Source organism: Sitodiplosis mosellana, unplaced genomic scaffold (assembly GCF_009176505.1).
Source record: "Sitodiplosis mosellana isolate CC-2019 unplaced genomic scaffold, AAFC_SMos_1.0 Smas_scaffold_6162, whole genome shotgun sequence".
NCBI classification, from domain to species: domain Eukaryota; kingdom Metazoa; phylum Arthropoda; class Insecta; order Diptera; family Cecidomyiidae; genus Sitodiplosis; species Sitodiplosis mosellana.
Window position 1 is genome coordinate 1099996 of NW_022601403.1, and position 27938 is coordinate 1127933.

Consider the following 27938-nt stretch of genomic DNA (forward strand, 5'->3'; position numbering starts at 1 on the left):
CATCTCTTGCGAATTATATGAATGGTATTCGTCTATTTATTTGGCGAAATCTATGAATTACAATATTTCTTTCATACTGAAACCATTTTTATGCGCAAAATTTAATGCAAAATTTGATGCGAATTTTTTTGCAATTTTTTTTTGTTCTGATCCTAATGAAAAGTGTCAGCTATTGACGTTGACTGATGCGATGGTTGAATCAAAGCAGGCCGCATGTCACAATGTTTGCGAAATGTTTGACTCTGTTTTGACTGAACCTGCAACGACACAGACCGTTATGCACCGACATCAGCATCGAATGTTGCTTTTTGCTTTGCTACAAAGTGTTGAACCCGGCTATTGCGCTCAATCACAAACACACAACAATGCGTGCCGCTATGGAACCAGAGACACAGCACAGAATTGAAGTTTTATCCAAACGACGATGCAGTAAATTTCAATGGATTTTAGTTTTTTTTTCCATTTCGATGGATTTTTTTTTTTGGTTTATAAATTCTTTTGTTATTTTTTTTTTTGTTTATTTTTTTTCATTTTAAGGTACATTAAAACTGCAACAACAACAACAATACCACCACCATCAACAGTACAATAGCTGGACGAATTCAGTGGCAAATCATCGATTTCAGGTATTGCGTCGCATTCGAAAACGTCAATTCTTTCAACCAAAATGGCACACGATGAAACCAGCATTCATGGCACACGAATCGATGGCCGGCTCACGGTATAAGTACAACGGTGGCTATTCCATTCTGTGGGAATTGAATAAAATTGATCGGCAAATTAATGTACTTCAATCGCAAATTGGCGTTCTCAAACAACAATTGCGTATCATTCAAACACAATGTGTGCCGACGGAACGGCATGACACAGTGCCGAGGTAATTGTCAGTTTTGATGTTTGCTTGTTTGGGATTAAAACCGAATTTTTCATTGATTTTTTGTTTGTTCAGATTTTCGTTTATTTTCATCCAACTTTTATTCATGTTCATTGAATTGTCGTTCATTTTCATCGGAAATTTGTTGTTCATTTTCTTGGAATCGTTCATTTTCAGCGGTGTGTCGAATGAAAACATCAACAGTGCCGTTGTCGACGCCGCCGTTGCCGTCTCCACCACCGTCGCTGTCAATGTTGACCATCAACTGCCAAACGTCAATTAATCTCATGGAAAATCACCGCACAAAATAAAAGCAATGTTTCTTCTTTTCATCGAAATAAGTTATATCATCCTAATCTAATTCAAATAAAGCTAACAATTTGTTTTCTTATATTCTCATTTCTGAATGTGTGTGACGTTTCGTTTAGGCGTTCAATTGGTTCATTGTCTCTTCAATCCAATTGACGTAAGCGCTAACACGAGTGTACACGCCGGGTTTGTTCTTTTTGGCACAGCCAGATCCCCACGACACAATGCCCGTGAGATAGTACTTGTTGTTGTATTCGCATGCCAATGGACCACCTGCAAAAATGAAACATGATCGGATCAGTCATTTGTTTCGTTGTGTGTCTGGATATTTTGATTGTTTTGTCTATGGTTTGGATTACTGACCGCTGTCACCGTTGCACGCATCCACACCGCCTTGCAACAAACCTTTTTTTTTGGAATGAAATTGAAACAAATTTTTTATGATTATATTGCATGGAATTTGACATTAGCATTTACAATTTTGGACCATTTGGTGCAATCCTTTGGTATAATTTTGAAAATGAGCTACTGAGAAATTTTATTACAGTTTTTGTTGTTGAAATAATCCGATTGATCTTTTTGTTTCGAACATTTCAGAGTATTTTCTATTGGCAAAACGATTTTTAGTAGCTAAATTAATGGAATTGAACCAACCGGCACAAATCATGGTGTCCAATATGGTTTGCGATCGACCGCCATTCACATCTGACATTCGGCACGTTTCCAAATCAAGCAATGGCACCGCTGCGGCCCGAAGAACGGGCGCCAAGCTCTTATGATCTTCGGCTGTAATGAAGGAAATTGAAGTGGAATTTAGCATTTTATACAGAGACAACAAATAGGCACGTGTGCCTATTTTATGTATAGAATAGCAAATTCCGCTACACAGTAGGCATTTGGAAATCTCTGCTCATTTTAAAATTGATCAATTTTTTTTTCTCTTTCAAAGCTTATTCCCGATTCATATCTACTATTCAATTTTGAACATCAATTTTTTTTTCACCCATCAAAAATAAATGCATTGAACTTAAACTTTTTACAGAATGAAGACACGAGCAGTTCAAAGCTGGCCTCTAGAATATACGTACGTATTTGAGCACCCCAACCCGATACTGAGCACCAATTACCCGGCCGTAGATTGACATCGTTCTGCTTTGGAAGACAAATGGGTTTGACGTGTGAATTGAAACTGATGCCAGCATCATTGTTTGATGCCACCTTTATGATCGAAATATCATTGCTGTAGGGACCTTTACGCCGAAATTCGGGATGCATTACAATCGTTTCGATGCGAAAACGTCTTTCGTACATGTCAAATTTCTTCAAATCATGATTACCAATTACCAAATGCAAATACGGCTGTTGTGACAACTGCGGGAAAATTTTAATTGCGATTTTTGTTAAATTGATGATTTTGTTTTTCAGCTTTGAATAGTCAGAAATTGGATTTTTGTCCGTTTTTATCAATTTCGACAATGTTTCTCATTAGAATTAGATTTTTACCACTCAAAGTGTTTTGCAATTGGATTTTTTGGACATTGTTTTGTTTTCACTTGTTCAAGCATTTTTTCACCTTTTTGCTTAATTTTCTTTATGTCAGATTTTTCCTTGTTTATATTTCTTAATTTTGTATAATTTTTGTTTTTGTTATTTTTGTTTATTCTGGTCATTTTTTCAGATTATTGTTTCAACTCAATTCAAACTTTATTTTAATTGCAATTTCACATACGTTTCGAATTTCAACTATTCAATCAGGTCGAAGCAATCGATTTGAGTATACATACTCAAAAACTAAACTATTCATTAAACATGTTCAATTTAGCTGAAAATCCCAACATGAACTCTACTAGTCACAAATTGTTCCTATCAAAGCTAAAACCTAAAACGCTTTGTTGACTCTTTTGGTACAAAAAAGTGCTTCATCAGCCAATTGCCAAAAAGAAATGGTTAGTAATAAAAACGTAGAAAACAATTAACAGTCAATCAATTGAATTATTGTTGAATCGAGTCAATCAATTGAAATAATGGAGTCACCCAGTTCAAAATAATGTTCAAAATTGTTCAACCCACGATACAAACCTCCGTGCAATGGGCAGCTGTCATCACGATTCGTTCACCAATAACGGCTGCACCACAATGATGTTCAAAAATGCCCTTTTCATATTGGAAAATTTGTATTTCGACCTGCCATGGGAACGAACCATATGGAACATCAGAACCTACAGAAGAAGAAAAGTTGCGAAACATGAAATAAATCCCTCATGGAAGTCAGAAGTATCAAATTGGTTGAAGTAAAAATTCTCTCATTCGATTATACAATTCAATTTTCCTAAAATTAATTTCAACTTTTCAAGCCAGGAAAAAACAAAAATTAAATTTCCAAACTTTCAAAATTTCGGAATCCAAAAGAAACCTACTTCTAAATTTTAATTTCCACACTTGATACAAAAAAAAGGAGCCCAATTTCAATATTTACAATTAGAAAAAGAAGTAATGAAAGAAGGAGTAATAAAAATGTATAATTTACCACCAATAATTTTAGCGGATCGCTTTGGATTGAATTGAACGGTGCGTGTGCCGCACGTATTTGCATTCGTGTGGAAGTTATTGTACTTTTGTGACGAGTAAAATGACTGAAACAACTTATTATCACCGTTGTTGTTTGCTAGAAATGATTGTGGAAATTTGGGATAACCACCGCTGCGATTGTCATTGACCTGACTAAAGTTTCCAATTCGATACGATACAACAACACGACCGTTCCAGATAAATATGCTCAGCAGCAGGGTAAACGATAGCATCTTCACGCGATCCAATCAATTTCGAGCTGCTTCTAATTTACTTCTAAATTAAATGTTGTTTTGGAATCAGACGATCTGAATTGGCGTATAGCTGTTGATTGGACCTTTCAGTAGCTCTATCGATTCAGACCTGAGTAAGAACTGTTCACAGCAATCAACAATAGCCGCAAAATTTGTTGACAATTTTTCGATTACTCGTTGGCCAAGATGGTCTTTGATCTGAAAATTCATAGACAATCCCAATTGGAAATTTAGTTACCCAAAAATCAATGCAATTTTTTTTCGCATTGTGTCAAACTTTGAATGAGGCTTAATCTAAGAAAAATGGAATGAATATTGTGAAAAAAAAGGAGAAAAATGGACAGGAAAGGAAGAAAAAAAAATAGAAGAAACGACCGAAAAATGAACAGTTGTAGAAAACATAGCGATTCGTCCGAAAGAAGGCTTCGGCGTTTATTTCGATTAAAATGCCATCAGTGCGTTTCCTTTGTTGCATCCGCAAGAAAGTCTCTCTCAATGATGCGATTGACATGGTTTTTTTTCTCTTCGGTTTTTTATTTTCTTCCCATCAGAATGGAATGCATTTTTGGTGTTAAAATATCGTCAGTAAATTTAATGTGTGCGATAATAATTGATGACGGCTTTTGCCGCAGCCGGAATTCTTGTTTCCGTCTTTTTGGCCGACAAAACGAAGGTGTGTTGTTGTTGTTGTTGTTGCAGTTGTTAATTCGGTTAAATTGTAATTGGCGTAACGAGCATTTTCATTCATCGATTGGAATTGGAAGGTGGGAAAAAGTAGTGTGTCAAGAAAATGAGAGGGCTTGTCATGGTTGCGTGATATGGGCACCATCCGTCGTCGTCGTTTTTTTTTTTCTTTTTCGTTCATCTTGATTGTTTTCTTTTTTTTCTCGGTAAAATTTATGCACAAGTAAATTATCATCGAAATTACTGTGATGACTTAGCCTGCTGTTGCTGTTGCTGCTCTCTCGCCAAATTATGTAATGCGATAATCGACGCGCATTGGACAACAACAAAAATACACATCTTTCTGAAATTTTATTGAGCGAGTGGAATTATTTCCGTTTTTATCTGCTTTGTTGTTGCTTCATTTCCGCGTCCAATGTATTAATAAACCGTATGCGACCGAATTTATCCTCTTACCGTTATAAAACTACCTGTTGCCTATTTATTGATCACAAATCGATCGAATGTAAACAATGCAAACGCACGCGCGCAAAACACACAGAGAGAGAGAGGGAGAGAGAAACAGCGACGCATGCGAGTGTATTGCATTTCTTTTTCAACGACGCCACCACAGCAGCCTCCACCGCCGCCGTCACCATCCACGTTCATCCATGGAACAATTTAGAAAATTATGAGAGTGAGTGAAGAGAGCGCACGCGCATACCATGGGAGAGGGAACTAGATGTAGACCGATCGATACCATACGCTCAATCTCTGATAATTACTTTTATTGACAATATTCCATTTAAACTGCCATTGATGCACACATGCCGCGCGCGATCGATTCAAAAGAGAACGATCGACCATACAATGTATGACAGCGCTTCGACTACACCCAAAAAAAACGGCCAACTTAGTTTTAAAAAAAACGAACAAAAAACATAGCAAAATCATATTTATAAAATGAAACAAGTTTTTTTTGGTTGTTGTTGTTTCATCTTTTTCGATATACATATAATCGATCGATGCGAAAACAAAGGTCGCAATGAAAGTGAAATTTTCTTTTTGCGCTGAAAATGTCAAGCGCTTGAGTGTTACGCTATTTGAATAAATTTTCCTCTGATTTTGTTTTGGGTCGATATAACGGTCTTTTAGCGCGTACGACAGAAACACAACGTACTCTTATCTATCAGAACGTAATCGATTTCATCGCGATGCATTTTTTCCCTCTACTTCTCTCGGATTCTTCTGGATTTTTTTCGATTGAATTTTATTCTTCTGTTATTTTTGGGAGAGAAAGAGCGAGAAAGAGAGGAGAATCGCTTTCAAAGTGTTTGGACTTCGATAAAGAGAGTCCAAAAGTGATTTTTTTTTCGTCGAAAAATGAATGAAGAGAGGAAGAGAGTCCCAAAAAAAGGTTTAAAGAGAGGTTTAAAGAGAGGTCAGAAGAAAGCTCTAAATCGAGCTCAATGAATGTTCGAAATTGTGGCAAATGTAGTTGTTCAAAATCACCTCTGTCAATCGTATAATTGAATTGCGAGTAGTTGACAGAATCCCGATCAAGATAATACCGATAATACCGTGGATCGTAGAATAAGCGAAGAGTTCGAGCACAATAAATGTTGAAAGAGTGTCAATCAAAGATCAGTAAACAATCAACAAAAAGGTTGAATATCACTAACGGTGTATACATTTTCTTGAACACATACCTGGCCTGGTTGATTTGCGAACAATGTTCGATGTTGTTGTTGTTGGATGTCGTTCAAAATATGTTGGCCAACGATTATCGCTGCAAAATCTTAATCACAAAAACCAAAATAAGTCGCAGATTCAAAAACAAAACAACACCAATTCGAACAAACAACCCAATTTAAACAACAAAAATAATGAGAGCCAGCGACGAAAAGAAAAAAAGATATGCACACATGCCGTTCCGTCAAAATAAAATCAATCAATTTATGCGCGCACGTTGGTAAAGGTCAGTGTTGGTCTGGATTGCGTACGATCTCTGTGTGTATCGTGGTCTCTGTGATGATGGAAACCGATATTTGGCATGCGACAATCGACGCGGCAAAAAGAAAACTGGCTCAACCGATCACCATACACACCAATTTATAAACTTAAAAAATTCGTGGAGGTTCGACTCTTTTTTTTTCGCGGTGACACCAACGACCAACAGCAACAACAGCAACAACAACAAGAACTACAACAACAACAACAACAAAAATGAAAATTCTCTCGGCTCTTCACGCTCGCCAACCAAAAACCAAAGCGACGCAAAAAAGTTCAACTTCATAAAATGTGAAATGATTAGAGCGTAACAAGTAGATGCAAGACACCAAAAAAAAACAAAAATAAATAGGTGTATTTTGCATATATATTTTTAAACATTTTTTTGTTTCTTCAGTGATTCGATCGATGATGCGACACACGCGTGCATACTTTTTCACAAATTGATATCAACCGACACGATCTTACGAGATTTATTTATCAAATCAAATCACCTGATTCATGAAAAATGCGATGATCACAACATTTCTTTCATAAAATTCAACCATATGCGCGAACTTCAATCGTCTTTCTCTTGATCTCCGTTTATTTTTTTCTCCACACAATGGTCGGTTCATATGCAGAGCAGAGTGTCTGTGTGAGACAAAAACAAAAATAAGAATGTCTGCATTTTACAGTATGCATTTTTATAGAAACACAAGAACAGATTTAAATTTTTTAGGCGAAAAAAATGCTTCAAATTTCTACCTGCTCACTTTTTTCACACAGCATCGCTTTTTATGTGACGACCTTCAAAATCAGCATAATTTATGCAAAATATGCCGAATTTTTGCATAAACATATTTTTCGCACATTTATCGGCGCTCCACATTAAAAAAAAAACAGCAACAACACCCCAATGATGGAGCAAAAACATCGCATAATAAAATGTGGAACAAATAAATCACAGCTTGTCATGTTAAAATGCGTAAAAAACACAAGCCGTTTGTATTTTCGATGGATGAAATTGTGAGTAGAGTCGGTTTGTCTGGTATTTTTATTGTAAAAAGATCGCTATCTCTTGTTAGTAGAATATTAGGAACAAAAAATCACAGAAAAAACCAATCTCACTCATGAATGAGCCCATTAATTCAGGGGAAATAACATATTCGATAATCTTACTACTTATCTATTGGTGAGCTTGTTCTACAGAAAATTCTGATTGTGCTGTTCAGCAGCCTCCATTATTTGCTCGCAAACATTCATTTTTCATTTCTAATTTCTCATTAATTTTGCATTATGGTTTAAAATGGAGATATTCAAACCTGAAGATAATAAACTGCTCAACAGTTCAAAATATGAACTTTCGACATGACCCACCCAATATGAGTCACCCAAAGACTTTTAAACGAAGACCTCCTGAAACCATATTTTTTCTGAAAGAAAAATTGGAATACAATTTTGTAAAATAAATTGGATGAATACAGAAAAGACCGTTTAAAAAATTTCATTTTGATAAAACTTTGACTTTATTTTCTTTCTTAATAGCATAAAAATGATTCACGATCGATTTGGACTATTCACAAGAAAAAAAAAACAATAAATTCGTGAAAATCTATGTGTATTGGCCGTTGAACGGACTGACAATAATTTCATGCTTGCAACTTGTCTATAGTTTTCAATTCAACTGTTTATCGATTCGTAAGTAAAAACCGATGGAAAACCGTAAAATGTCCTATTTTATAAATAATCATTTCCAAAAGTGTTTCTTTATATATTAATAATATAAATATAGATATAGATATAACAATTTGGTTTAGATTCCTAAGATCCCTATTTGTTGGTTTTTAAGTGTATTTTTTCTCTCCTCTGTTCTCTCAACAATTAAGCGTATCATTTGCACACATTCGCGCGTGATTCGATGGCCGTCCTCTATCGATGTTTTACTGTCTTGATGTTTTTATGCTCGTTGGCTCTTCTATTCTTCCATCCTGTCTATCTCTTTACACTCTTTTCGGACGTCTAGAGTGAAAGAGTTGTGACCGTCTTTTTTTTTCCTTCCTTCGACCTGATTTCTTCTTTCTTTCACCTGATTTCTCCTCTGTTTTTCACTTAATCTCGCTCTATTTCGTTGGCACGATTTGGTTAATTTTTCAGGAAACAACCCACGAATGTATTACACCTGTTGAGGAAAAACCCAGACCAAAATTAACATCAATCCAAAACAAATCAAAAACACAACCAAAATTGGATAGTTACTATTTTGACCAGGAAACAAATGAATGTGAATATCTTCACCGTTCGCTGACATCACTGCTTCGGCCACATTTTCAAATAAATAGGAAGAAAAATGAAGAAATTAGTAAAATGAATGAGATTTTATTTCAAAGTGAAATCGTTTTTTCTGACTTTTCCCAAAACACGAGGAAAAAAAATGTAAAATGTTGCTATTGTTGAGTTATTCAATAATTTAAAAAAAAATTCAATTAAAATTTCGCGTACACATTGAGAGGCAAGTATTTAAAATCACAAAAACGTCCAAAACAAATCAAAATGCTACAAATGAAAGCACAAACAAAAAGCGCAACACGCATTTCTACACGGAAATGCTTTAAATTACCTGTTAACGAATTCCATTCAGAGAATCAATGTGTGGCATTTTGCAAGCGCAGTTTCAAAATCAAACAACGGTTAAATGGATTTTGGTTTGTGTTTGTTTGTGGTGCAAGCGGAGAGTTAAAGCTTTCACGGTTATTAATTGTTCAGAACAAAAAGTGAGGGAACATTATCCAGTTAAAACAAAAACAAAAACAGCGAGGGTTTGTGTGTGGGGAAAATTTGTCGTGGATGGTCAATGACACGAATACACGTTAGGCGGCCATCGATTTTGTATCGGTCGAACGATGTCTCTTTCCACAATGCAATTCCATCTTCCTCTTTTTCCTTCAACTCCATCGTCTCCTTCTTGCTCTTTTCCCTCCAATTCCATCGTCTCTTCCCTCGGCTGCAACGCGAACAAATCCGAAAACGACATATTCCAGTTAAAACGATATTTAGAGGCAAAATAAAAAAGAACAAACGATGCGGTCGCAGTTTCATCAGAATCGCGAGTGCATGGATTGTGAATCGGCCAGTGATGGCGTTGAATAGAATTGCGGGGGTATCGGTGGCATTGATGCCGGTTGATAATATAAGTAAGGCATGTTATTATTATTAATGTTATTATTATGATAAGGCAACGAATGTATTGGCATTGGCATATAGTGTGTCAGTGGATATGGTGGCGATGGCTGCACAAATGTTCCGTTATTATAACCCATTTGATTACCGGCTGATAAGAATGGCATCGTACACGCTTCGCACGATCGTTGCGTATACTTATTCTGGAATGTACACAAATCACATGTCCAACCGGCGTCCTCATTCGATTCACCAAAATGTGAATCGCTGCTGGGGCAGAGTGAGAGTGAGAGCAAGCCAGAGCACACAAGAGGAAGAGAGAGAGAGAGAGAAAAGAGGAAAACAAATTAGTTGGATAAAAAATAACGTGAGATAAAAATGAGTTGAGCATTCAATGTGAATGCAGTTGCAGTTTGCCATAACGGAACTTACAGTGGTGACTGTGTTATCGTTGACGTTGAGATGAAGCGTGGATCGGTGCCGGCGGTTGAACGATTTTTGGGACGATGCTGTTGGTATGGTGTTGGCGCTGGCCGATGTGGTCGCAATGGTTGCCGCTGTTGCATCGGCAATTGCTGTCCCGTATAAATATTTCGATAGAACGCTTCATTTGTCTCACCCAAGGCTGTAAGTAATTGGTAGAAAACGTGTTAAATTAGCCATAATTTTGTCTGTCGGATATTTTCCATACCGTATGAAGGACCCGCTTCTTCCACTAGGCTAGCCATTAGTTTGCAATCGTGTCGCAATTTGTCAATGTCCAAATTCAATCCATCGAGTCCACCGTCCGGTATTGGTGCTTGAATGGCCTGCAATTCACGTTGCATACGCTCCAAACGCTTTCGATCCTTTTCCAATTCAAGCACTAGCTTCTGTTTACACAATACTTGATGGTTTACGGTTTCAGCTGTGAATGACACGGAAAACAAAATCGATCATGCATTGAAATCGTAGTCAAAATGGGGCAAAATCAAAACTAAACCAAAAAAATTGGTTCACACATACTTTCTTTTAAAAATTCATAGCTGCCAGCGACGCTGGGTTGATTTGGTCCAGCCACGGTAACTTCTAATCGACTTTGATACCCTATTTCAGCATCATATGCGCTGCTCATAAATCTCAACTGCGGCCCATCCGTATTATCGTTTATTGTTCCGGTCGTTGTGGTGGTCAGTTCGTTTTCGGGATGTGAATAGTTTGTTGTTGTTGTGTGTCCGGTTCTGTTGCCGCTCGGCTGATGCAATGTGAAACTGTAATGTGGAAGTGGTTGTTGTGATTGTGATGAGGCTTGTGACACGGGTGAAACGATCAAATTAACGGAGAGATTCAGTGGTAGTTGCGGTTGATGGCATAGAGATTTCTGATGTTGTTGATGTGGTGAAGTGGCGGCAGCGATGGGCGGTGGTGGTGCTTGTCGTGTCGGCCGGTTCACTGGCCGATTTATTGGTCGCGTAAAATAATTTAAATTCGTCAGATATAGAGTGTTTGGTGGCTTCAATGGGACACCATTTGCGGCTGATGTATCATTTTCTTTTGTTGCATCATTTGATTTGGCCGTCGTCGCTGCTGTCGCCGCACCACTGTTCGGTTGCGCTTTCTTTTTTGTCGATTGATTGCGCAACGCTTGTGGATAAACATTCGCCGAATTTGGATAGTCTTCCAGGCCATCGATCACAGCCGAACGATTGTGACAATTTTGTCCGACAAATTCACACACCACATTGTCCGGCACAGTTGGGAATTTTTGCTTCATTTCGTAGAACAATTGCATTGTCGAGATCTTGGTACAGGAACACGGCGCCGTAGGTTGATGATTTGAGGGATCGGGCGCGGTTTGTGATTTTGATTCATTGTGCTCCGGTGTTGTTGGCGACACCACTTTATCTCCCTTATCAGCCATTATACCACGCGCCATCGGTTACATTCATAGATCTGGAACGAGGGAGGGAGGGAGGTAGGAAGTGAAAAAGAGATGGATCGTGAGTATGAATAATAATGAAGAGAAACGAGTAAAAAAAAGTGAAGAACAACAAAAACAAAATCAAAATACAAACAATTCTCGTTACAAGTCAATTACTGTTATCTAATCAGATTGTGTTATCAATGAAACCATCGTGCATTCTGTATCTGGCGTGGAATTTTGTTGGGGGGCGGATTATTCATTGATAAAAATAGACTCACTCTAAATAACGGAAACACGTCGATTCATTTCTCGGCTTAATTAATGACCAAAATTTATCGTGGAATTCACACATTAACTCTGTTATCAAAAAAGTTAGCCCGTATGTGGGTATCTTCAGAAGAGTCGCTTTCATTTGTGGTGACAAGGTGAAAAAAATGTTATACTACGCATTCTTTTACTCAAACATAACATATTTTTTGATGTTTTTTTTTTCTTCTCTCTTGAGCTTTATCTTAATTAATGTCATCAACATCATTCATTTAGCAACATATTCTTTGAACTTTTTTCTTTTTTGCGTCTCTTCTCTTTCTTCAGGTTGTTTTTCTTCGATTTGCCTTCACTTTTCTTACACTTAGTAGTCCCAAACCTTTTCAATAACTGTTTTTATCATTTTTTTTTTAAATTTATATAACTACCATCCATTAACCGTTGCCTTGGTTTGTTCAGTATTTTTTGTCGTCATTTTTTGAGATCTTCATCTCTGATTGAGACTAACTCCCAACACGAAACCATGATCGTACGAATCCTTTTGTAGTTTTTTCAAAATATTCTACCAATTTTTCTCTGGCAATATTTATCTCACTTTTTTGCCATTTATCTTTTTTCTTATTATTCTGTTCTTACGTCTATTTCGCTCACACATTACATTGAACAATGTGAATATCACCTTTTGTCTAATACCAAAGGAAAATAGTTTTCCACCAAGAAACGACGTAGTCAGTAGATCCCTATCGACCTGCTCTGAATGAATGAGAAAAAAGATTCAGAAGCAGGAAATTCATTTAAATGCTTAAATGCTTGACGAGCATCTCTCCGTAATAAGGAGCATGCATCCGAATTGCACACTGTCTGCCTGACATACATGAATGGCTATTTGTGTGTTATCAAAAAGAGCAAAACTGAAAGATGTTCACGGATCGGCGGAAGCGCGCGCGCGCATTTTTTTCGGATTGTGTATGAAATGCTGAAAAATTACGTGATGGGCCATCAAGGGCACGCATATATAAAAGTGGGTCTTGTGAAAAATTCGATGATAATTTGATACATTTTGTCATTGTTGCATCATTTTTCAATTGGCTCTCGCTTTCTCTCTCACTAGAGAAAAAATTACGACGCACTGATCGATGCACAATTGCACATACACAGAGAGGGGAGAAGGGAGAAAGAGAGTAGTCACAGTATTCGAATCGATTTTGCTATGGACTGTTTGAACGTCGACAACAACTAAAAACAAAATTCAAACGATAGCCGCGCACACACGGGGTTCAAAATGACAAGAAAAAAAAGAATGTTACACGATGATTTCGTTGCTGATTTTCGACAACAATTCCACTCACACAACACACACATACACACATTCTTTTGCTCAGACAGAGAGTAACTCCACACTAGACTTACACTCGCTAATGATACTCACAAAATCAGCAGCGTGTTTTATTTCCTTTCGGATTCTTTGTGTTGATGTTTGTTTGTTTCACGTTCCAGTTATCTTATTTACAAATCATGCGTCAAAACAAATTCACTTGGCCATAGAATTCAATGAAATGACTGTTCACATTTGCCAATCCCAAAGTTCGGTTTAAACACAAAACACAAAATTCCGTCCGAAGCAGCTGAACTCCCGAAAATGATGGCTTGTTACTTGTTCCGTTCGCACAGAAAAAAAAAAATAAATAAATTGTTTTTCTTGTGCCGAATGCCCAAAGCGATGAATAATTTTCTATAATTTTTCTAGTGACTCTCTCTCGTCGTGGTCTTGGGCCTTTGTTTACGGCTTGTGTTAAGTTAATCATTCGCTTTTAAAATAATTATGATACGTGTTTGAATAAATGTTCACGCGTTTCGTTGAGGTGGTTTTTATAGTTTTATGTCTTTTCAGCGGCAAGAGCCTCAGCCGCAATACGAAATGAAAAATAAGAAGAAGAATTGCAACACATACACAATATACGAAATTAGATCGATACAATAATGATTTTAAACGCTGGTAAACACACGTATATCATACACGAGAGACAGAGAATGTGGAACGATCGATACGAACGATCATACGTCTATACGATTCTATTCTCTCTGTCTGTATTCAGAGACAATTTATTACACGACACAAAAAGAAAAATACACCCAAAATAAAAACCCTTTTGATATCACAAAAAAATTCCGTTGAACGGAAAAAACAACAAGAAATGATAAAACTGCCAGAGAGAATTATTCGTTCATTTTTATCACACTTCGGAGTTGCATCGTTTTTGCGGTGCGGACTTATTCGTTAGCTCAGCCAATTCGCTGAACGCCTCAAACTAAATAATGCAACAGACAATTGACGACGAGTACGGCGGGGCAAAACAATCACCAAGTCAAAGTCACTGGCACTTATTATCGTAAATCTTTTTTTTTCTGTTTCTATTCTGTGTGTGTTTTTCTTCGGTTGGCTCGCGCGCGCGAAACTTCGTGTCGCACGATTTCTTCAACACGAGAGAAAGAGAGAGAAGGAGAGAGAGATTTCTTTTTGGTGTAGAAAAATCCTTTTTTGGAAGATCGTTGTGAAATCAATCAACTCAAGGTTTTTATTTTAATGAGCTTAGGTACTGTCGAGAAAGAGGCACATACACACACAATTGAACTCTCCGACTTCACCGACGACCAATTTGCAGCAACACAATCTAAATCTCAACACAAACACCTTTTTTTTCGACAACCACGACAACCAAATATTTCACATAAATAATTTTTTTTCTTTCTTCACTCTTTTCTCGTTGGAAAAACCAGAGCGTGCTTAAAATTTCGTCTTTCTTTCACTTTTTTTTCGCGGTGTTGTTATTTGAATATTTTGTCACACGATTTGTTGCGATTCAGTGGCCATTTTGAATATTATTTTATTTATTGGTCGAAATGCGCCACTCGCTCGCTTTTTTCTCCTTTAATTTACACACTAAATATTTGTTTGACTGTGAAAAATGTTTAACGCAAAAACCCAACAGCACAGCAACAAAATAAAAAATACGACAACGAATTAGGTTGTATGTAGTTACCGGAGACGGAGCCAGGGGATACGGTGCTCGCATAAGCGCACATTCGATCGCACAATACACCTGCTACGGTTAGTGCAAAAGCATTTATTGCCCTACCTAACGCGAGCGCCATCTGTTCAGTTTGAACATGAAAACAAATTGATCCATACAGAGTTATAATACAACAACATCTCTATATAGAGGAAACGCTGTGGTTCGTTTTGTTCGGCATATTTTTTATACACTGCCTTCATTTCCACCGATTCATATATCGGTTGACAGCTGGAGTCACTTTGTTTGTTTTCATGTTCGCACCGAATAGATGGCGTTTGCGTTAGGGAGAGCAATAAATGCTTTTGCACTAAAGGTATGCCTGCGCATAAGCTCTAGCGATCTTGAATCTATGTGGACTCACGATGAGAGATCACGATCAGAGATACTTGGTGGACTGCATATACTTGGCATACAACTGATTGATGTGTCGACCACAGTTGTCTTCGCTCGCTTTTAATGGCATCGAGAAAAACAAATAATTCTACGGAAATACAAAAAAAAAACGTGAAAAAATTATGGTTTTGTTATGGGCCATTAATTTTTATGATCTGAATCGGGTTTTTTTTTCTCTGGCAATAAAATTAATTTGAAAATCTAATGATGAAATTTATTGAAGTCGGGAAAAATTGATGAGATGATTTGTTGTTTACTCCAACTGCTTAAACTCTAGACTATGTTCCGTAGGTATTTTTAGACCTTTTGATCAAATTGTTTTATTAACGTAAAATAAGTAAACAGCTCAATAGACCTTTTTAAAGCCTATTTTATGGGTTTGTTTTTGGGCTAAGATTTTTTGGGACATTTGTTTTAGATTCATCTTCAGTGAAAACAATTTTAATACGTTGACGATATGTTTGGATGTCATCCAGATCAGATTGGCGCTCACAATAGATTGTCACTTCAAAGTCATTCGGACTCGTACATAGGGTGGCAACAATATCGGCACCGACTAGGTGTCTATGTCAGCTTTGCTTAACCCTTTGATGCACAATTTTTTGTTTTTGAATCATTTTGATATATGTTTTGTGCCACGATAAATAGAGAAAGACCTCATACTTAGATTTTTGAAAAATTGCGTATTAGTCGAGAAAATCGAAAAAGAGTCAAAAGTGTCAAACAGCCTGAAAAAATTAAATTTCATAAAACTAATGATGCAGAAAGTTAAATTGATGTGTTTTGGTCCTACGGGTCCTAATTTGACAATTGAAAAGAATGAACAATCCCACAAGATAACCGGAGGGAAAATGTGGAATTCTGCTATAATTTCGCATTTTTTTTACAGCAGTACATGAACAGAAAAAACTTTTCATTCAGCCAGCCGATTGTAGCCTGTAAAGTATCAAATGAAAGCTAGTTCATTTCCCTACATTTGTTTCCAAACAAGAATGTAAAAATATTCAGTGGTTTCATAGCTATAGCGTCTGGCGTATCTGGTTACTTTAGGAACCGAAATGTGATAAAGGGTTAATTCCGAAAATAAATGAAGGATTGTATTGATTTACCTTTAAAATTGAGGGTTTTCGAGTCGCTTCCGTTCTGATTTGCATCGTACACTGACAGTCAAGGTCCACGTTTTTGGTCTTAGTTGCCACCCGATGATGTTGAAAAATGATTTATTTGTTTTATGAACGTATTTGTGATCGGTGGCTATATTTACGCCCAGCGTCCACTGTTAGCAAAAGAATCTTCTACAGTGCTACAGTAAAACTGTGCCCGCAATCATTTCGCCATGAGTACGGTTCTGACCGCCACAGAGCGGCTGGTGCATTTTTTTTTTTACATTGAATCCAAATGAAAATCGAATGTTAAATACACACGTAAACATGTTCATTATATATTGATAAAATGGCAAAGAAGAGTCAAATAGATACACACGGGCTGGTATATGCGAACGAGTGAACGAGAACGTAAAAACGAACGAACGAATATGCCGAAATCGAAGTAGCTGTGTATTGTGTCGCTTTCAATCGGCGCACGAGCATGTGTATGAGCATACAAACACATAGAGTTTGCGTCATATGCTCTTGGTCGCACATTCTATCGTGCGCTATCAATATCTATGCACGACACATTCTCTCCGAAAACTATAAACATTAAAGCATGAGGTGACCGTGTGAATCCATATGAGTGCGAGAGACGGTGTGCGCTGGCTACATATGTGACAATTAGCAACGAGTCTCTTTCTCTCTCTGTATGTGTCGCACTATGCGTGTAAGAGTGTGAACACGCTGACAGATCGTTGCCGTTTTATTCACACAAAAAAACACAATTAAAATCGTGCGCTGCACACAACAATATGATGTGATTTGAAGGAATATCGCCGTTTGCTCCCACACGCAAGCGCAAATGTACAAATGTAGGTTTTTTGCTGTTGCTGTTGCTGCTGTCTGTCTGTTTGCCCGTCCATTAACTACACATAATTCCAAATTGCAAACACATCCAAATCCGAAACGCATGCAACCGTTACACCAAACTCGAATCCCTTGACATTGAAACACAAAACGTTCGATTCTCGCTAAATATTTTATTACTCAATCGAGTAGAATTGTCTGTTTTTCTTCCATTTTGGTAGAGAGAGGGAGGCCTGTTCATTGGCCCAACAAGACACAACAACAAAGAAAATATTGAACATTTCAAAATTCAAAACTTAACTTGTATTCGATTTAACACATATTTATTATGGTCTATAAAATAGTACGTTAATAAATTGAAACATATATTAGAATGGGTGGAAAAACAAAAACAAAAACAAAAATAAAATAAAATCACCGCTCACTTAGAGTTGCAATTTGTCATGACATAGCAGATTTGTTTGTTTTGTTTTTGTTCTACGGTTGAAGATTCAAGTGTTTTTTTGGACGTGTGATTGCCGCGTCTATTGTTCATAAATCAAAAAGTCCGTGCGCTGCGTCAATTTGGCCGCAAACTTTTTACCATCCTCGGTGGGTGAGCTGAACGCAATATCGTCAAATGATAAAAATGCACCGAATATGAAGTGGCTACGCATCGATGTGATCAATTTGGCGGCAATGCCGTGACGACGATACTGTGGTGCAATCCATACACGTGAGATTCCACACCTGTAACGGTACAAAAAAATTTTGTCGGTTTTTGCAATGAATAAAATGTTGGAAAAACAAAACGATAAAAACGCAATCTTATCTTTGAAATGATGCTAATGGAAAAGCCACAATGATTAAAAATAAAAACAAATCAACACTTTACATGACATGATGAACAATTTTATGGATTTTTTTTTCGGTTCGACATTCATTTGGAAAAACGAAATGAATTTAAAACAAGACCGCAGATCGTCGCTTCGCTCCTCTCTGCGTTCTTTTTGCGTTGTTTAAAATGGTTTTTTTAAACGTTAATTTGATTTTTCCATCAAATTATTCATTCAAGCACTACATGGAATTTAGTTTCAATCGAAGTATACATTTCTGTATTTTATGAAAATTATTTAAATCAAAATCAATAATGTTCGACCCGGACAAAAAGTTCATTAGACAAATCTTTCACTAAATTGCCGTACTTTGAAAAAATTAAATATGTAAGAGAAACATGGTTATAAATCATATGGATACATAAATAAATATTAATATATATTAATTAAATAAATTATGTTTTTATTAATTATATTATTTTGGTTTTGGGAATGATAATTTTACATTATTTCACATTGAGAGTTAAAATAATATGAAATTTTTTTTTTTGAGTTATCTCAAACATGAATTACATCAACATGACATTATTATATTTTTGTAATTAAGCGTAATTGCTTTATTTCAAATTAGAACTTTGGATAGAAAGAAGAATTAATTTTCGGTCCAAAAAAAATGGCCTAAAGAGTCTTAAAATTTCTCGAGAAAAAAAAAACAAATGCAATAGCCTATATTCCATGTATTTTACATTCCATGTAGTGCTAAAAAAAACATGCACACTTACTTCACTGGATATGTTTCGGTTGTGTAACAATCGATTCCATTCTCATGTTTCAAACGATGAGCTCGTTCCAACGGCTGCACCACACAAACACCCACTATTTGTTGCTTTGCAATGGCAAAATACACCTGGAAATAAATCAACCATTCAAATCAAGAAAATTGCATTTGAAATTAATTTGAAATTTGATCAAAAGATAAAAATTACAGTTAAGTAAATTTGTAAGCGTTCTGAGTCGAATCAAACACAAAAATTACAGTTGAAAATATCTGAAAATGGGAAATTGTGAAGAATCTTCTGGGAAATCCTAAATTGTTGATTTTATGCACAAGATGAAGATCAATTTGAAGAAAAAATTCGATTTTTTCGTTGTTCTTTGTTTTAAGGCTGGTGAAGATCATTGGCTATTGAGGTAATTTTAAGCTTACAAACAGCCAGTCGCTTAACTCATACTAAGCAAGACGTCAAAAGTCTCAATTCTGCCTTCGAACCGATTTTTTTTTTATTTCAAGAAACAAATCGATTTCTTCTGGTTTCGAAACAATATTGTAAAAAAATCACATTTCGCTTCGAAATGCTCATTATAGTATCTGTAAATGCGTACTATTCTGTTTCCAATTAAAATTTTTAAGATGTGCTTACCAGTGTTTTTGGTTTGAGTTCGGTTCGTGCAGCGAATCCCAGATCACGATCGACCATGTCCAACACTTCTTTGGCCCGATCCTTTTTCGCTTTGCTATCGGTTTCGCATACATAAATGATGCGACCGTTTAGGCCCCAATCGGGAATTTGGGTGACCACACGTTCATTGTTCCATCCTTTGAACGACAAAATATTCACGCAATTATGATATTTTTGATGCAACAGCTCGTCTTCTGGTTCATGAACACTGTACTGCATATCGCATTGGGCACAAGTGCGTAGGCCAAACTCTTTTTGACCGATATCCAGTTGATATTGATTGCCGATGGCTACCCATTCTTTTGGTGCCTTATTCAGTGTATTGAATGTTGGCGCTTTATAGTCTTTGGCGTTGAAATTTTTGCTGAAAATCGGGAACAACTTTTCGGATGAGGCATTCTCTTTTGCCATTGCTTCCGTTGGATGAGATTCTTTCGGTGTTTCATCGGTGATAGGGGTGTCTGTAACGAGAGGAATGGGTGATGAAACATCGGTTTTCTTTATTTTTATTCGGATTTTTTGTCATTTGAAAAGGGATTTAAAAAATGAATTTCGAAAATCAGTTTGAAAATCAGTTCTGAGAGATTTAGAAAAAGTCGGTTCAGAGGCATTTTTCTAACCAAGGTAAAGACTAAAATGGACGATGTAAATAAATTCGGTGTCTAAATTGAAAAAAATAAGTTGGCAAAACACACTCACCTGTAGCATGAGAATGTGCCGTTTCATGGCCCAAAGTCGGTGCAACACCAAGAACCACCGACGAAATGAAACCGCTTTCGATGAGATTCGAATCACTGGGACCATTTGAGTTGGTATCTATGGCAACTATGGAATCTGGCGTTAGTGCGATTGGCATCGATTCGACGGAATTCACCCAATCAATGGTTCCGTCATTCTCGTATTCGTCCGGCATCATTGTGTTCACACAGTACAAACTGTCCAAAATCTGTGAGGCTTTCTCCTTGTGCAAATCCGGTTCAGCGATAAAAATTTGGAATGTTTCGTCATTACAAATTCCATTCGAAATGAGCAGCTCCAAAATGGATTCTTGTTGACTGATCTTCTCTGAATCGGTGGTATTGTACGGAATCATTTGGCGATATTTATTCACATCGACATAGGCCATTGGTTCCATGGCGATTGGGCCTTCAGTTTGCATTTCTTCGATGAAATCTTGTTGGTTTTCGATTACCGTTGCATCTGCATTGGTTCTGGTAACTTGATTTTCCGTATTGGAATTGGTGTCGATATTGGCCTCGGCGATCGTATCGGAGTAAACATCAGTGGTCTTTTCTGAATTGGCTTCAACATTTTTGTCCAAATTGATATTAGTCACATCCGAATGACGATCGTTGCTTTTGTCCGAACTAGCGTCGTTGTTACGTTTGTTCTTACTCGGTGACGACAACCGATCGATAATGCTACTGATTTCGTTGTGCAGGAAAACGGTTTCACCATCTGGAAAAATTCGATAAATGAACAATGTTTACCAGAAAATCAATGTATTCCGTAAAAAAAATGCCTAAAAGTCGTCATACCTTTGTTGGGTCTTTTCTTCTTGCGTTTTGGCAGTGGATCGAATTTTAGGTCACCACCACGTTTCAGTGTGGCACTTAATCGTCCCATAATGCGATACTTTTTGGCCGAACTGGCGCTGGATTTAAAGAATTTACGATTGGTCTCCACCTCGACCTCAACCTCTTCATATGTGCTGCAATTTGTTGGCAATGCACTTTCATTGTCGCTATCCGCATCATCTTCGCCGTCACTGTTCAAGAACGCCGACGGTGGAACCAACGGCGATTGATCATTTTGGCCTTTATTGCCACCATTCCAATTGATGTCGCGCGATACTTCGAATGCGTTTGTTTGATCTTTCAGAATTTTCTGCAGCCGTAAATTCTGTTCGATACGTGACGTGAACTCGGCACCGATTGGCGCCACATTTTCCGTATCGATCACACTTCCCCCGTTCGTTGCAAACACTTTTTCTTTTTTCTTTTTAGCTTCTTTGTGTGGTCGGGGCTGCTTTTGACGATTGAATTTCATTTTGCCGCTGAAACGCCATAGGCTCGGCGCCTTCATTCGTTTGGCCAACGATTTTGGTTTGGTCGTTGTCTTTGGTTTCGATCGATTCTTTCGCTTTGCAATTACTGCTGCAAATTCATGGCTACTTAGTTTGGCGATAATGTCCATTTCCGCTTTGGATTCGGCCGGTTTTTCAATGGGCTTCCCGTAGAATGATCGCACCGAAATCACCGGTTCGCCGAATGTTAGCGATGTTTTCGCTTTTGGACGCTCACTTGGCTCATTATCGGCCAATTTGTTGCTCGATGGCGCATTCGATTCGTCATCATGCGGTGTTAGACCAGTGTCGAATACCAATGACTTTCGGAATGATGCACCACGTGCCACCTCACCACTTGCCTTGTTCGATGCATTTGACTCACTTGGCGTTTTCATTTGTTGCTCGTAGTTTGGTTCCGTCATACTTGTCAACTTTTTCATTGATGTACACAACGGGCCAACCACATCCTCTTCACTGCTGTCTTTCGTATCCGCACTTTCACTGATACTGGTGCTTTCGATCATTTCAGCCGCTTTCTTACCGCTTTTTGAACGCGTTGGCGAATTCGTCGGCGATTTTGATAGTTCGGATATGACATTCGAAAAATTAGTTCGACGCGATTTGGCGCTTCCTGGAAATAAATGGGAGAAAAAAATTAGATGGCAGCAAATGAGTACATCAACTCAATTCGAAAAACTATATGAACAGAGCAACAGAAGAAAAAAACTTTCGAGGGAAACCAAATAATTCGAATAATTTTTTTCTTTCACTATTTTGATACAACTTTGCGTTACTCTAAAATATTACGGTAGTAGCCTATAGTCCATCAACTCCACAAATGAATTACCTTTTTGTTCACGTGCAATAATACGATGCACTTCGTTAAAACTGGATGGGCTGGAGCTAAACTCCAATGGGCTCATGGGTCCGATATCCGAGTCATCGGCCTCTTCAATGATAATTCGCTCCAAACGAACGTACGGTTGGAATGGGCCCATCATGATTGGTGACTTTGTGTTAACCGTCACATCGTCAAACAGTTTCTTTTTTCGTTCGGATAATTTTGGGGTGGGTGCACGACGATGCCGTGTGGTACTTCTTGTTCGTGGTGTTGTGTCCATCTGAACGAAATACACGAAAAAAGTGATGATTTTTACCGTTTAAAATTTTAAATTATTTTCCAACGTTTTTCTGTTCAATGTTCAAAGAAATAAAGCGATAAATTTGCTTCATCTCCAAAAAAAAATCAAATAGAAATAAAGAAATTTGCCCAAAAAATCAAATAAATATGATCTGTCCACATATTCATCTCTTTTGTTGACATAACCAACAAGAAAGTTATGTTTTGATCTCACCATTGAATGGATGTTTCATGGTATTTCCACACAAAAAACGGTTAATTCAAATCGATAAATTGATCGACAATTTTATCACTCAAATTAACAATATTTTAATAAAAAAAAATTCTATTTCAATCACACAAACTAAAAAAAATAGTCCAAAGAAAAATTGGCTATTGTCAAAACGAGCGCTGAAATATACTTTCGCGGTCCTTTGTGATGGTCAATGATGTGTTCTGTCACAACACATTGAATAATTTGGAATGACTTCCCGCGCAAACAAAACCTACATCTACACCATTCCTTTGTGATGCTATTGACATTTGGACAGCATTCGCTCGGTCCACATTTTCTCAGATTTTTTCCACGAAAAAAATCTTACCTTTTTGTTTTTGTAAAATGGTCTTGAGCCCAAAATAGTTGGAAATTTTGAGTTTATTCGAAGATTTTGTTCACATTCCGAACAACTTTCGTCGAAATTTTTGTATCAAAATCGGTTGAGTAGCAATTGCCATGAACTCGATCCAATAAACACACACACAACACACTGTATTTCAACACAATTCGATAAAAAAAAACTCAAGTCAATTTTGTGACGATGAAAATATTCTCGCAAATTCAGACGATAAAATTCAAATATTCACCAAATTTTGTATTTATATTAGGAAATTATCGAAAAAAATTCCATCATTTTGTCCATAAAAACGTTGCAGATGCGGTTCGGCGCTTTGTTTACACACGAATGTCGATTGTTACGTATTTAGCGCGAATATTTGGCGTCAGATGTCGTCGGTGATGCGCAACACATTTACGAATTCCATTTGATTCGCTTGTAACTGAACAGATGGCAGTCAAATCGGCTTCCAATTCCACAATTTCAAATTCTTTGCGACACGTATTTTTGCTCTTTGCTAATGATTTACATCATCTTTTTGGAATTTGCATCATTTTGAGGAAATTCGCTTTGATGCCAAGGAGTGAAAGAAAACGTTCCATTTGTGAATGTTCTATTCCAACGTTGTTTTATGCCAAGATTGGCTTCTCCCTTGGCACATATTTATACATTCGGCAAAAGTCAGCTCACTTAAAACATACTGATTTTTGGTATGTTTCAAAAAACATCTTCCTTCACTGTCCAAAATTACTTCTCCCGAATGAAAAAATATTCTAAAGAACTCAAAGGGAAACCAAATTCCATGCAAAATTTAAAACTTCGATTTAAATTTATTTCCAATAATATATGCAATAGTTCTTTGTTTTTTATCTTTACAAATTCATTAATATTAATAGATTTTCTGGCATTTCATTGAACAAATCTTCCATATTAAACGCAAGCGTTACAAGAAAAAAAAAATTGAACAAAATCATGAATTGAGAAAAACAGTTAATGCTATCGATAAAAAAATTGTTATTTTTTGTTATTTTGATTTCTCTTTTTTTTTCCCATTAGATGAAATTAATGTATGAGGTAAATCTTCTTGCGACTGGCTTTCATTTTTGTTTCCAACAATTCTGCACACAAAATGTGTGGGGGGAATTGTGAAATTTTTTGTTTGTATTGTGTTGTGTGTTTTTTTTTACATTTGCGACGAATTCGGCTGTGCCTGTTTGTATTGCTGTTCAACGGGTGATGGAATGAAGACTGTTTTGCTGGCTGCTTTTTCAATTTTTATCTCACATTCTGCATAAAATATATGTCACCGAATCTCGTTATTAAATCTATGGTTGGAGTTGTATGTTCTTCGTCGACGGTCACAAACCATGGACAGACGCCAGCTGGACCTCTACTATGGAATACAAAATGGTACAACTAAATCTTCTTTGTGCTCAACTTTGATGTCATTCAATGCCACATAGGATTTCTGTGTGAAATTTCGAATCTGGAAAGAAATAATAAAACGCTTGGTTAGCCTTCTTTTACCAATCCTTCTGTACCATTGCTTGTTGTATTGAAATTGGAAAAAAGTTTCTTTCTGGGAATTATTTGAATCAAGTAGTTCTCATTTTCATCTTGGAACTTATTCCATTCAAGATGTAACCAAATAAAAATTCAGATCGCTGAAGCTTCTTCCTTTCAAACACAAGACATGACAAGATTATCTCCATAAGAAACGACAACACTTGAACTTACTAAGTGGAGATCGGCATCAAGAATCGGAACAGCCAATAATAAACGCTCTGCTTCACTACTCGGAATATCTTTTAACAATCCTGTAAGTAAAATACCATCATTAGTACAAAATTCAGGAGAAAATGGAGCAATTTTCAATGGAAAGAGGAACATTTTTTTATGGAAAAGTGATTTTTAGTGGGATATAATAGACAAAAAAAAATATTCGAGGATTCTTGAATGGACAAAAGATTTTCTGAATGAAGAAAAATCATTTCCGAACGAATTTTTTAAACCCAAAGCATGATTTTTCTCTGAAAAACAGAGATTGCATATTTACTGCTGAGTAGGCCTGAGCTGAGCTGAATTTGCTAACTCAGGCGCCTGAAGCGGTATTTTAGCGTACTTACGGTGCAAAATTGTCGTAGCACGCTGGAATTTACCCAAATATAATTAGAAAAAAAAAAAAAATCAGTGGGATTTTCAGCGTGCCACGACAATTTTGCACCGTAAGTACGCTAAAATACCGCTTCAGGCGCCTGAGTTAGCAAATTCAGCTCAGCTCAGGCCTACTCAGCAGTAAATATGCAATCTCTGCTGAAAAATGACATTTTTTGAGTAAGAAAATTTTTTCTGAGTAGAAAAACAAATTTTAAATAAAAAAAAGAGCCTAACTGAAAAAAGTTCAACTTGAAAAAACAAAAAAGAGAATATTTTTAGGAAGAAAGTCACATTTTCATTGAAAAATAGATGAATTTTCAAAAGGGCCTTCATCCTTTTCTCCATAAAGCATGTACTTGTACATCAATCAAAACATTCATCGTTTCAAAACGTATCCCATCAAAAAACCCGAAATAAAAAGCAGATATCAGATCATCCGTACCATTGGCAACGCTTGTTGTATCCTCTTGCAGTGTGCCCCATTGTTGTGACAATTTATGTGAATACAAACGAATGCGATCGTTTAACTCTTGTGGCTCTAAATTATGTGAATCCATGGCTGCAACGTCAATGATATTCCTGTAATTTAACGAGAAAAAAGGGGTGGTAAAATTCATTATCAATTTCAAGTTTATTTCTGCCAATTTTGTTATCTCTAGCACCGTTTTTTCTTCTTCGCATGGTGGCTTTGAAAAGGGTTTTGAAGGTCGATCACGCATTTTTTTTCTTCAACGTGTTAATAACGCAAAGAAAGGCGCAGTGAAAACACTTACGTTGCAAAATCTTGTACTATCCGGTTGAGTGCGTTCGATTCATTTTTTTGTGGCACAGAGTTTTGATTATCTCGTAAAAAATTGCCATTGTTGGCTATCACCGCTGGACTACTATTAATTGGATGTTGTAGCAAATGTGTTCGTTCATTTGTTTCCGAGTTCTGTGACGGTGACAATGGCGGCAACAAAAAGAGGACAAAAAATGATTGAATTAGTATTGAATGAAGGAAAAGAAGAAAAAGTGTTTTGTTTGTGGCACAAAAGGTTCGGGCAGGCAAAATTAATTGCTCTATCACCCCACCGTTAATTAGTGAAAATGACAAGCGGCTGTTTATGACGATGGAGACAATTTAAACTGACACTTTGTGTGTGCATCACAAACGAATCACAACAAACACACACAGAACACACCTGATGAATGGTATCCTCTTTGCATCGAAAGCAATTGGCCAAAAAGTTGATAAATTGACGAACTAAATCCATTATGACGATGTGGAAGGGTGGCGATTACAGCGATTTTTTTTATATCGATTTGGCTTTTCACATCGAAATATACTTCTAGGATGATATGTTTTGATTCCACACACAAAGTAAAGAAGAAAAATCAAATCGGCCTCTCACGCCAAACACATAAACCTCAATCGAAGAAGGTGCAAAGAAAAAAACGAATGTAATTTGTATAACAACAAAATGAAAAAAATAACAAATCACACACAAACAATGAATTGAAAAAGACACAGTTCGACCAGAATGAATTTGCGTTTTTATTTTTTTTTTCTACTGTGGAAGCTATCGGGATTTGACTTTGTTTTTATTTTTCCGTTTTGTTCGAGCTCTGTGCGTCTCGTTGTCGTCTCTTTCTATGCGGCTAACACAAAACCACCCGATATCGTTGTGTGAAAAATTCCACTTTGCCTTTATTTTGCTCGCACTTCCGAAACTTTTTTTTCCAGTTTTGTTTTCGTTCTGGCGAACAACCGAGAATGCGAGATTTAAATCATTTTCGATTCATAACTTCTTTTTTTCTTCTGTTTCACACACAATATTTTTTTTCTTCTCTCGTTCGATTGTCACTTTGTATTCAGTCGACGACAACGACGATGTTATCGACAAATATAAATTGAAACACATATAAATACGTAATTTCGACACTGTCAATTTTGCTCGAGACTATACGTGTTGTTTTTGTTTCAATGTGCTGTATCGCTGCCCCGATTGAATGCAGCCCATTACTGAACCAAATAATATGGGCGAATGAGAATGAGTTTTGGGTTGAAACTACTGAACAAAAACCAGATGATCGAATTTAATGTGTAAACACAGCCACATTTTCTTTCTCAGTTTTTCGTTCGTCCAGCCTTGCGATGTGTCAATGCTTAGCAATTGTGACAGCTGTCATTCGGATCAACAAGTCAACACCGTCTCCATTGAATGTGTGTGAGCACAATTTGCGATGCATCCAAATGGAAACGGTTTGTTTTTTCTGATTTTTTAAATGA

At 36.8% G+C, this 27938-nt stretch overlaps 5 protein-coding genes across 13 annotated transcripts; 1 reads left to right on the forward strand and 4 right to left on the reverse strand.

Annotated features, from left to right (window-relative positions):
• The first annotated feature begins 180 nt into the window (after window positions 1-180).
• On the forward strand, window positions 181-1273 carry LOC129574310 (uncharacterized). 2 transcript variants are annotated; one of them, XM_055456133.1, is made up of 3 exons: window positions 181-429; window positions 538-877; window positions 1052-1273. In XM_055456133.1, exons 1-3 carry the CDS (start codon window positions 366-368, stop codon window positions 1155-1157), a joined length of 510 nt encoding a protein of 169 aa, XP_055312108.1. In that variant the 5' UTR covers window positions 181-365; the 3' UTR covers window positions 1158-1273. The 2 variants fall into 2 exon arrangements, with proteins under 2 accessions (XP_055312108.1, XP_055312107.1); XM_055456132.1 differs by having other exon boundaries at window positions 242-429; window positions 950-1273.
• Window positions 1274-1298: 25 nt separating this feature from the next.
• LOC129574309 (trypsin-1-like) lies at window positions 1299-4182 on the reverse strand. Its single transcript, XM_055456131.1, has 6 exons — window positions 3711-4182; window positions 3263-3402; window positions 2272-2554; window positions 1838-1969; window positions 1547-1588; window positions 1299-1456 (listed from the first exon to the last, which is right to left on the reverse strand). Exons 1-6 carry the CDS (start codon window positions 3982-3984, stop codon window positions 1299-1301), a joined length of 1029 nt encoding a protein of 342 aa, XP_055312106.1. The 5' UTR covers window positions 3985-4182.
• A 3980-nt stretch (window positions 4183-8162) lies between these two features.
• Window positions 8163-15110, reverse strand: LOC129574307 (uncharacterized). 6 transcript variants are annotated; one of them, XR_008688677.1, is made up of 7 exons: window positions 13418-15110; window positions 10843-11769; window positions 10529-10744; window positions 10270-10462; window positions 9278-10107; window positions 8917-8970; window positions 8163-8839 (listed from the first exon to the last, which is right to left on the reverse strand). XR_008688677.1 is itself a non-coding variant. In XM_055456125.1 (7 exons), exons 2-7 carry the CDS (start codon window positions 11750-11752, stop codon window positions 8811-8813), a joined length of 1524 nt encoding a protein of 507 aa, XP_055312100.1. In that variant the 5' UTR covers window positions 11753-11769; window positions 13437-15109; the 3' UTR covers window positions 8163-8810. The 6 variants fall into 6 exon arrangements, 2 of the variants coding, with proteins under 2 accessions (XP_055312100.1, XP_055312101.1); XR_008688675.1 differs by having other exon boundaries at window positions 13437-15109; XR_008688678.1 differs by having other exon boundaries at window positions 9278-10104; window positions 13437-15107.
• A 2628-nt stretch (window positions 15111-17738) lies between these two features.
• Window positions 17739-23886, reverse strand: LOC129574305 (N-acetyltransferase eco). Of its 3 annotated transcripts, none has more exons than XM_055456108.1 (7): window positions 23498-23886; window positions 22623-22896; window positions 21246-22406; window positions 20407-21165; window positions 19669-20168; window positions 19030-19154; window positions 17739-18161 (listed from the first exon to the last, which is right to left on the reverse strand). In XM_055456108.1, the coding sequence occupies exons 2-7, from the start codon at window positions 22894-22896 to the stop codon at window positions 17957-17959; spliced, it is 3024 nt and encodes a 1007-aa protein (XP_055312083.1). In that variant the 5' UTR covers window positions 23498-23886; the 3' UTR covers window positions 17739-17956. The 3 variants fall into 3 exon arrangements, with proteins under 3 accessions (XP_055312083.1, XP_055312084.1, XP_055312082.1); XM_055456109.1 differs by having other exon boundaries at window positions 23760-23843; XM_055456107.1 differs by lacking the exon at window positions 23498-23886 and adding an exon at window positions 23131-23483.
• Window positions 23887-24319: 433 nt separating this feature from the next.
• Window positions 24320-27831, reverse strand: LOC129574312 (uncharacterized). Its single transcript, XM_055456135.1, has 6 exons — window positions 27155-27831; window positions 26851-27075; window positions 26440-26600; window positions 26109-26245; window positions 25247-25326; window positions 24320-24995 (listed from the first exon to the last, which is right to left on the reverse strand). The coding sequence occupies exons 2-6, from the start codon at window positions 26920-26922 to the stop codon at window positions 24903-24905; spliced, it is 543 nt and encodes a 180-aa protein (XP_055312110.1). The 5' UTR covers window positions 26923-27075; window positions 27155-27831; the 3' UTR covers window positions 24320-24902.
• Window positions 27832-27938: the final 107 nt, after the last annotated feature.